At 42.7% G+C, this 11,217-nt stretch overlaps 1 protein-coding gene across 1 annotated transcript; it reads left to right on the top strand.

The window, feature by feature from the left end:
* Positions 1-5,148: 5,148 nt before the first annotated feature.
* Positions 5,149-8,358, top strand: LOC125251889. The gene is made up of 2 exons (XM_048164986.1): positions 5,149-6,066; positions 7,025-8,358. Exons 1-2 carry the CDS (start codon positions 5,637-5,639, stop codon positions 8,356-8,358), a joined length of 1,764 nt encoding a protein of 587 aa, XP_048020943.1. The 5' UTR covers positions 5,149-5,636.
* Positions 8,359-11,217: the final 2,859 nt, after the last annotated feature.

Here is an 11,217-nt window from a genome sequence, read left to right as displayed (position 1 = left end):
TAACTTCACCCCATTCACGGCCCCGAGAATGGAAGTCACACGAGCGGGAGTCAATTGCGCCCGCATCGTGATGGAATCCCAGATTACCCCAAGATAGTTGGCAAGCTGACTCGGAACCAGCACACTTTTCTTGGCGTTGAGCCTCAGCCCAAGCTTCTTCATGTGCGACAACACAACATCTCGATGTTGAGCTGCCAGACGTTCTGTTTGAGCTAAAATCAACCAATCGTCGATATAGTTCAGCACGCGGATGCCCTGGAGTCTCAGCGGAGCCAAGGCTGCATCCACGCACTTCGTGAACGTGCGGGGTGATAATGATAGGCCGAAGGGAAGAACCTTGTATTGGTATGCTTCGCCCCCGAAAGCAAACCTGAGGAACTTCCTGTGAGAAGGATGGATGGAAATGTGAAAATATGCATCCTTCAGATCTATCGCCACAAACCAGTCCTCGGATCTGATCTGTGGAATAATCTGTTTGAGTGTAAGCATCTTGAACTTCAACTTCTTTACAGATCGATTTAGTATACGAAGATCTATGATCGGACGCAACCCCCCATCCTTCTTTGGAACAATGAAGTAGCGGCTGTAAAAGCCCGACATTTTGCTGGGAGAGGGAACCCGTTCTATAGCCCCTTTTTGCAAAAGCGTCGTAACCTCTTGTTCCATTACCAGAGACTGCTCTGGAGCTACCACTGTGTGAATCACTCCACTGAACCTGGGCGGACGAGAACCGAACTGAATTCTGTAGCCCTGTTCTACCATGAGCAGCACCCATTTCGAAATATTTGGAAGACATTTCCATTCCTCCAAAAATTCTACTAAGGGAACCAGCCTCTCGAGACTGGTCTCTGGTGTTTTTTGAGCACTTGGCTCGTTTATCTGACGCGGCGCACCGGCAGATAAGCGAATCACGTGCTGGCCGACCCTCCTCGGAGGATCGACAGGGACTGCTGCGCCCTGTCGCACACTGGGTGGCAGGGTTGGCAGAACAGTCCCTTGAGGGCACCGATGGGGAATGATAGAAATTAATCGTCGAACCCCTTCGGAGGGGGCTGCCCTCAGAAACCCTGGCCCATGAGCGTCAGGATTTCTTTTGGGAAGCAAAAAAATTTCTTTTGGCTCTGCAGCACGCTCCGGTCCCCAAGTTTTCCGCGGGGGAGCACGGGCGGCCACACTAGCCTTTTGCTGGGACCTGTGTCCCGAGGAGCCGGCTATCGGCTGAGGCTGCCCCCGCCCAGCAGCCTCAGGGGGATGAGATTTTCGGGGGAGGAACCTCTGGAACGCCGCTTTCTGCTATTTCGCCTCCTCGAACCTGTCGACGACAGTATTAACTGCGTCGCCGAACAGGCCCTCGGAGGAAAGCGGCGCATCCATAAGGATGTGTTTATCCTTCTCCTTAATATCAGCTAGGTTGAGCCACAGATGTCTCTCCGTGGCCACCAGGGCTGCCATAGAGCGGCCTACTGACTTGGCCGTCTCCTTGGTGGCACGGAGAGCTAAATCTGTGGCCTTCCTCAACTCCTGAATGGTTTCGAAGGTTACCTCCCCACTTTCGTCAATCTCCCCCAGCAGATCAGCTTGGTATGCCTGCAGTATTGACATAGTGTGCAGACATGCCGCAGCCTGACCCGCTGCCGAATAAGCCTTGCCCACCAGATTCGATGTTTGCTTTAAAGGTCTGGTGGGCAACGTCGGGGATTTCAGGGACGATGCAGACTCGGGCGAGAGATAGCTCGCAAGCGTCTCTTCAACCCGAGGCATCGCCCCATAACCGTGTTGCTTCAGCCCAGTAATATTGCTGTACATAGATGTCTGTGGGCTGAAGACACGGTACTGCACAGGTCTATTCCACGACCTCGACACCTCGGTGTGGAGGTCGGGAAAGAACGGCAGTCCCCGACGCTGGGGTAGTGACCTAGCTGGGAGGAAGCGTTCATCCAACTTGCTTTTAACTTTAGGAACGCTTTCCTCCGCGGGCCAGCTTATATTTAGTTTCTCTACTGCCCGGGTCACTACCTCCATAAGCTCCTCATGGGCTGGAGATGAGGATGACGGTCCCTCATCACCACCCTCGACACCTTCAACATCAACCTCCTCGGAGGAAGATATATTCAGTGCCGGTGCCTCCCTTTGAGGGGAAGAAACCGCAGCGCGTGCTTCCACCACCAAAGGAGAGACACTAGATCTAGCAGGTAAGGGGAGCGATAAGGCAAAGCCCGTCTCTCCCCCCTCTGCTAGATCCATTTGTGAACCCCACGAGTGCAGCCTTCGCTGTGCCTCGGCAGCAGCGGGACCAGACCCGCGGGGAACACTCGCCGCGGCGCCCTCCTCAAAGAGCGCCCGGCGTGAGCGCAGCGCCCTGAGAGTGAGCCGCTCACAGTGCACACAGACAGCCCCCTCAAGAGCGTGCTCCCAGGCATTTCACACACATCTCGTGTGTATCTCCCTCCACGATGAATCGCGGGCAAGGAGGTGCACACTTAGTGAAACGCTGGCTTTTCTCCGTCATTTTCTTTATATATATATGTCTTTTATGTGTCTTATTTCACTTGTTAGAAACTCTTGTCCTCAGACGAAGAGATCACTTTCTGGCGAGATGGTAGACAGACAACAGTAAATAAGACAGACAAGATACAAATAGCGCTTACTGAAGACAACAGAAGCTAGCGTTCTTTGTTTCTGGGCATGCTTTATAGGTTCCGGTCCGCGACGTCGCCCGCCTCTGACGTCAAGTTCTCTCATTGGTTGGATACAATAGTGCTTCACGAACACAAAAATGCAGAGGATTCCCATCACGTCACTGACGTAGCGTCGATAGTTCCCACGAAAGGGAACACATGCCTATTCAATTGCTCCTGCTTCCATTTATTTACGATCACAAGAATGCACAAAACAACTCCACTAAGGCTTTTAAATTCAAAGGCTTAAACATTTAGAAATATATTGATAACATACCCTATGTTTACGTCACTTTTCTGAGCCTTTCTATTGATTTTCCTCTAAATTATGCGATGATTGCAATCCGAGGATGTTTGCGCAATCTCTCCGTCGATCTATCCTGATCCTTTCAGCCAGAGCAACAGCGGGAGCTCATGAGAAGACAACAGGAGTTATGAGTTATACGAGTTAACCGGAGTGTGTGAATCTGTGAAAGATACGCATTTGTCAGGAATCAACAGGCACAGGGAAGAGACAGATAAAACATTAAACCAAATAAATACACGATTATAATCATATAAGAATTGTCTTCGTTCCTAAAGCAGTCTCTGATATTTTCCATAAACGTGTGTATTTATTGCAATAGTTAACATAGGTAGCCTTTAGCATCGCAGTGACAGTGGAAACGCGACTGGCTCTGGCACGCACGATACGTTAGGAGTAAAATAACATCATATGGCTTTGGTGCATCAGTGACAGGGGAAGAAAAGACAGCGGGTTGATCATGTATTGCAGGGTCAGGATGCTCTAGTCATGCAGCAGCACTTTTGTGGAAGGTCAGTAAAGTAAAGGGCAATTAAGGGCAGGAAAACTGTTTATTGTATTGTGATACTATTTACTAATAATGTAGTAAACTGAGATGTTGTCCCTGAGCACCGTAAAGACATCTCTCATAAAGATTTGCAACTTTGCAAAGTAAACAATGATCCAAAAAACACTTAGCCTCTTCGCTAATTAGCACACTAAATACCATTGTTATGCTACTTCCGCCGCCTCACCGGAAGTTGTACCCACGTTCTCTTTTACAGTAGCGCCCCGCGGAAACAGGTGGATAGGCTAGATTATTTTTAAGGTCTATTTTTACAGGCTGTATGCAGTATATGCAAAGCCAAAGTGCAATGAAATAAACCAAACAATGAAATAATCATAAACAACTTATGATTTCGGGGGTTTACATAGGCTATTGTCCAGTTTCATATTTGCTCAGTGACAGTCATTACATTCGGGGCTTGACTCAAAACATTCGGGGCTGAAGCCCCGGCAAAATCGGCTGCTCACCAAGGCTACATTTATTTAATTAAAAATACAGTAAAAAACTGTAATATTGTGAAATATTATTACAATTTAAAATAACTGTTTTCTATTTGAATATATTTCACAAAGTAATTTATTCCTGTGATGGCAAAGCTGAATTTTCAGCATCATTACTCCAGTCTTCAGTGTCACATGATCCTTCAGAAATCATTCTATGCTGATCTGCTGCTCAAGAAACATTTAATATGTACAATTGTACAAAATATTTGTGTACAATATTTTTTTTCAGGATTATTTGATGAATAGAAAGTTCAAAAGAACAGTGTTTATCTGAAATCTAATCTTTTGTAACATTATAAATGTCTTTACTGCCACTTTTGATTGATTTAACGCATCCTTGCTGAATAAAAGTATTCATTTCTTTAATTTCTTTTCAAAAAAAAAAAAAAATAAAAATCTTACTGACCCCAAACTTTTGAACGGTAGTGTATAATGCTACAGAAGCTTTGTATTTCAGATAAATGCTGTTCTTTTGAACTTTCTATTCATCAAGGAATCCTGAAAAAAAAGTACACAACTGTTTTCAACATGAAAATAATCATAAATGTTTATTGAGCAGCAAATCAGCATATTAGAATGATTTCTGAAGGATCATGTGACACTGAAGACTGGAGTAACGATGCTGAAAATTCAGCTTTGCATCACAGGAATAAATTACTTTGTCAAATATATTTAAATAGTACACAGTTATTTTAAATTGTAATAATATTTCACAATATTACTGTTTTTTACTGTATTTTTAATAAAATAAATGTAGCCTTGGTGAGCAGACGAAACTTCTTTTAAAAACATTAAAAATCTTAGTGGTTCCAAACTTTTGGACTGTACTGTATGTGTCTTTGAAACACAACGTTAATCTGAAGTTAAACCTGCCTTCTGGTAGGTTTAATTTAAGCCTCAGATGGAGTAGCTCTAGTCTTCCTCCAGGAAATCAGTTTATTAAACTCTGGACTATATTAAGTCTAGGGCTATTTTAAACCATGACAGAGAAAGCAGATTTCTGTTATTCTGGTTTAAAGGGCCATTTTATTCTAGGACTAGGCCTAATCTCTGTCCGGGAAACCGCCCCTTAGTAACATTGATATTGATGAGCAGAACTAATATATTATATATATATGAAGAGTTTCGTTGCAAAACGCGATAAACGCCATTTTTTGACATTTGGATTTTATTATTGGAAATCATTGTTCAGATGTACCTTAATCTATGTGTGAATTGCTGCCATTAATAAGATTTAAAAATGTACATTTTAAGCCTACTACAAAATGTATTTTTTTCACAAAACGCGATATCCGCCAGCCCAGTTTCTTTACAAAGTGCGATATAACGGTTAGGCTATAGAACGTTCAGGATGCTGCGCGAGCTCAGGATGTCACGCGAGGAGAGAGTCACCGCCGGTGAAGTGCTCCGAGTTTGCTCAGTGATTTAACGATAATATCAAAACAAAAAAACATATGTTTTTAAAAAGAGGATTCAATAGGCTAACTAAAAAACGTTTACCATTTTATTGTTTATAAGGCGAGCTGTCAGTAACGTAGGCTACGTCACTGATCAACAGCTGTCTGTCAGTCAGAGAATCAAAGCTTCAGAGTCAAGCTAACGTTATGGATTTCGATGACGGATTGGAGCCGGTCATTCCAGCTGCTGTTGGGAGAAAGAGGAAGGCATCTATAGAAAATCATCAAAGGGGGGAGACCAAACGGGCAAGGCATTCAGGGGAGGGAAAACATCCAAAGATTAATTGTGGTCATCGTGCGACTGCGAGTAGGCCTAATGTTGGTATGTGTCATGCCGACAAACTGTCAGATGAAGATGTAGCCTTCAACTTCACAAAAATGTATAAAAACGCTACAAAAGTGGACCAGGATAAAATACTCCTGCGTCTGTCAACAATAAGCAAATGCAGCAGGGTACGAGTCTCCGCTGATGTCAAGAAGAAAGCCAGGGAGGTTACAGTGAAATACTGCCTTTTGTCCTGCGCTCCTCCCCATCACAAGATACCTGTCTGCAAGGCTACATTTCTAAGTGTCCTTGGTAAGTTTATTTTTTAAATAATTTCTTACATGTAGCTGAGTAGCCTATCTGAAGATTTATTTATGCGGTTGCACCTATTATTTATAGCCTAAAACCTCACGTTAATTCTTGTTGTTGTTGATTTATTATAAGGGATCATAAAGGGCACAGGTTGTTATGGAGAAAAATAAACGGTTGTTTTTTCACAGCAACCAATAAACTCTATAAGCTATTATTATTATTATTATTATTATTATTACAGTGAAATAATTAATTAAATATGACGGGGCGAGGCGAGCTTGTGTCGCGGACTCGGTGCAACAGAGACAAGAACTGTGACACCGCGGCTCCGCCCGCTCTGATCATACAGGTTTGGTTTTCAACAGCGGTGTGGAAGGAGCCTCCACTCTTTCTGTAACAAGCTACAAGTCGTTTATCTAACTAACTTAATCTTACTTATTTAAATTGTAACTAATCACAAATAGTCCAAAGCTGTTTAAGGATGGTTGAAACGATAAACATCCTGCAGTTTGTTTGCTCTGACAGCTCAGCTAGCCAGGCAGCGCAACGGTGCTTTTTTTTTTTTTTTTTTTTTTTTTTTTTTAATGCCCACTGTCCCTATGTGAAGCACAAGCACACAGACGTCCGTAAGTTGTTATCCGACCTTTTCATTCAGGGACTGCCCTGGATTACTGGCACACGCCATAGTCCCATTATGTTTATTATGGCATTATATTTTTGAATATTATGAATATTTACGATTAATTGATTAATTATTGTTAATTTTCCCACTGATGATCCAAAAGATTTCTTCAAATGCCCATCCTTAACCCAGGTGCTATAAACTATAGTCTAAGATGGCCTGTTCAATCTTGGGTAGAAGCCAGAGATGTAGCCTTTTATTCAATTAATTTATGATTTTCAGGTTCCAGAAAAAAAACACAGACAACCTTATTAATACCTTTTCTGTACTCCACAGGTGTTAGTAAAGACAGAGTCTCCAGAGTGGTGAAATACTTCAGTCAACATGGTGAAGCCAGACCAGAGTGCAGGGGTGGAACCAGAAATGTTGATGAGAAGATGGAGAACAGGCAGGCAGTAGTTCAGCATGTGTCCTCATTCATGTGCAAGGCCAGCCACTACGCTCGTCGTGGTGCACCTGGACGGAAGTACCTCCCAAGTGACATGTCAGTAACCAAAATGCACCGGCTGTTCCAGGAGCAGAACCACAGGGACATCAGCTACTCCCTGTATTACAATGTTTTCTGCACCTCATTCAACTTGGGATTTGGGCATCCAGCAAAGGACTGCTGTGCCACCTGTATGAGCTCGAGACTCCGTATGAAAGATCCTCACCTTACTGAGGAAGAGAGGAAGGCAGAGATCGTGTCTGTCATGCTCCACCGACGCAGAGCCCGGGTGTTCTACACATTGCTAAATGCAGTGGAGGACACAGTTACTGTCTGCTTTGACATGATGCAGAACCTCTCTCTGCCCAAGTCTCCCATTGGCCAGACCTACTACTCTAGGCAGCTTTACATGTATGTGTTTGGTGTTGTGGTCCACCATGGAGAGAGGAGTCTGCAGGCACTGAGTGACTGTCATCTCTACGTGTGGCTTGAAAATCAAAATAGAAAAGACAGCAACATGACCGCCTCTGCCCTGGACCACTGCCTGAGAACCAGTTTAGCCGAAGATGTCCAACAGGCTGGCCATTTGAGGCTCTTCAGCGATTCCTGCTATGGACAGAACAAGAACAGTACAATGGTGGGAATGCTGTCCAGCCTACGAAGCACTATCTTTAAAGATGTGAAAATGGAGTGCTTCTTCCCTGTCCGTGGCCATAGTTTTCTCCCTGTTGACAGAGTTTTTGGAAGAATTGAGCAGGATATTCGTAAGCAGGACACCATCCTCCTGCCAGACAAATACACCAACATCCTGAAGAAGCATGGCTCTGTGTATGTGTACGGGAAGGACTGGGAGAGCTTTGACCACAAAGCTGCAGCCAAGGCTCTCATACAGTCCACGCGGTCTTACAAGATCAGCGAAGCCCGGGTGCTGGAGATCGATGGCAAAGGGTTGGGGGTGAGAACCACCTTCAGCGGTCCCACCTACCAGCACACTCTCCTGAAGAGAGGCAACAACTGGGGCCAGTATAAAGCAGATCCCCTGCCCATGATGACCACAGTGAAGGCTGTGAAGAAGAAGGACATCATCAGCCTGCTTAAAGCCATTGGTGCCCCAGCAAACGTCGAGGCCTTCTACAATCACGCTTTGGCTGTGACCAGTGATGTCCACAGGGGGGAAGAGTAGACTAAAAGGCACACACTGGCATCTGAAGCCCATGTGACACTCAAGAAAATACACGCACACACACACACAAACAAAACATTGATTCACTAGCTTTTCTTAATGGTATTACAGTAGTAGAATATAGCCTAAGGTGGATATATAGCGTTTTGCAAAAAAAAAAAAAAAAAATGTTATGTTGTGTATGTTCTGGCCAAAACTAACTCAGAATCTTATTATTATTAATCAATCTTTGTATATACTATTCCATATATTTATGATGTATTGTTTTTTTTAACCAATTTAAGATGTTTGACAATGTTAAGATAAATATGTTGCATTTTGGCATGGTTTTTGACTTATTTATGAACTATTTATGGACATAAAATTAAATAAAAAATATCCTGGATTTTAAGAATATTGTGTCCCTGGCCTTCACTGAGCTCAAGTAATAGTTTAATGTACAAAAAATTGAATGAACTTGACTGTTGATGTCTTAAATAATAATGTCAAATAACCAACATTTCTCAAAATGGATATATCTCGTTTTGCAACGAAACTCTTCATATATAATTGCATAAAAATTATATAAATTAAGTTGTTGTTTTTACAATTGTTTTGTAGCACAGAGACTCTTACTGATGGCAAACTTTTGAACGCTCGGGAAATCTTAGCCATAGTAGGCTTCATATGAACTTCTTCTGACTTTGAATAGACATCTTTACAATATAACTGTTTTCAGCATAGATCCAATGTTTTCCCTATAGGAGAGTGACTTTACAAAGACCTGAAGTTCTGTTTCACCTGCCCAGAGTGTCGAAGGTATTCGACGGTAAGCTCAGAAATCCATGACGATTACTTGACAGAGCGGTATTAAAACGACATGCAGATAAGACATTATTTGAAATATTAAAATACTAAAAATATCCACTCTCTCTGGCCCTGTCTTAAATGGTGCATCTGATGTGCACTAGCAAGCTTGAGCCCAGCAAGACAGTAGGGTGTACCTTTTGCCATTTTAGCTGATTTGCACCCTCATTGTGCAGTTTTTCTGAGCCTTCACTGAGATCATGTCAGATGTCTCATTCAGAGGAACTGCATTGGGAAGCCAATATATATATATATATATATATATATATATATATATATATATATATATATATATATATATATATATATATATATATATATTAGCTTATATATTAGCTTAAATATATATTAGCTTAAATTGTTCATTTATTCACAGAGGTATATACATAGCTTGTTCATTCATTCACAGAGGTATATACATAGGACAAAAGCATTACAACCTTTAAAAATAAAATTAGCTTCAGAAGTCGGATGTCATTATAACTACAGGTGTTCCAATGGTTCAGGTTTTAAAAATCTGTCTTACATCAGACTGCTGCCTCTTTTCCTTTGGGTTCTCTGAAATCTGAAAAAGAAAGCATGATGTTACTTGCAGTCAATTCAGCTGTCAAACATACAGCATAAACACGATATGATTCACTTTTTTTAATTGCTCAACACAAAATAGTCTAACTATGATTATAGAATAATTAAACTCTGTTTATGTAATCTATTTTTCTAAAATCTATTAATGCTTCAATATCAAAAGAAATAATATGGCAGGGGTTGTCTAATTTTTCCAGCCAAGTTTATCTCCAGCCCTAATTAAACACACCTGAAGCATCTAATCAAGGTCATGGATCAATGAAAACTTCCAGGCAGGTGTGTAGGAGCTAAACATGAAGAGGAATAAATGCCTCTGAGCTATGGCCATTACTATAAACTATATCTCAGTTAATTTTCTGTGAAACTACATAGCATTCAAGTAAAAAGTTTAACTTGAAAAATAAAAGAGCTTAGTTTTTTTTTATGAAAATTTCTTTAGTGGGATAGTTCACCCCAAAACGAAATTTCTGTCATCATTTACTTACCCTCAAGTTGTTCCAAACCAGTATGAGTTTCTCTCTTCTGTTGAACACAAAAGAAGATATTTTAAAGACTGTTGGTATCCAGACAGTTGATGAGCCCAATTGACTTCCATAGTAGGAAAATAAAAATACTATGGATGTCATTGGCTACCATCAACTGTCTGGTTACCAACATTCTTTAAAATATCTTCTTTTGTTTTCAATAGAAGAAAGAAACTCATATAGGCTTGGAAAAGAGGGGCTGGATACATGAGGAAAACATTGGACAGTGTGTCGTCTCTTGAGATGCAAACAGATTCACTTCTTCTTTCCCGAAGTGCTCCCACAGGAGCTCCACCACCTTGGGGTGGAGTCTCCATTCCCCGGGCCTTAGCCTCTGCCTCGACAGGATGTCTGCCCCCTGGTTCAGACGACCCGGGATGTAAACTTCTTTTAGTGACAGCAGTTTCCCTAGAGCCCACAAGAGGATCTGGTGCGCAATTTGCATATTGGGTGCAAGCACAGACCCCCTTGATGGTTTATATATGAGACCACCACTATGTTGTCCATGTGGACAAACACATGGTGGCCCCTCAGGTCTGGGAGGAAGTGTTTGAGTGGGTTTATGCACCAGGAAAGGAAAGGAAAGGAAAATGGCCCCACCACAGACCCTGAGCTGAGGGTCTGTCGCCCCCCCCCCCCCCCCCAGCCAGTGAGGGAAGCATCCATCGTAAGCATTACGCGATGACAAGGAGCTCCCAGCACTGGCCCTCGGGAAAGAAACCAAGGTTTTTTCCACGTGGCACAAGCACGAAGGCATTGCTGTGAGACCTTGATCATGCGAAACGGGTTTCCCCTTCGGGGAGAAACCCTTGGTTTTGAGCCATCACTGCAAGGGTCTCATGTACAGCAGGCCAAAAGGTATCATGTTTGATGCAGCTGCCATCAGACCCAACAGTCTCTGAAA

This window comes from Megalobrama amblycephala, linkage group LG17 (genome assembly GCF_018812025.1).
Source record: "Megalobrama amblycephala isolate DHTTF-2021 linkage group LG17, ASM1881202v1, whole genome shotgun sequence".
Taxonomy (NCBI): domain Eukaryota; kingdom Metazoa; phylum Chordata; class Actinopteri; order Cypriniformes; family Xenocyprididae; genus Megalobrama; species Megalobrama amblycephala.
Note: the sequence above shows the minus strand (reverse complement) of the source record. Positions and strands in the feature narration are given on the sequence as shown.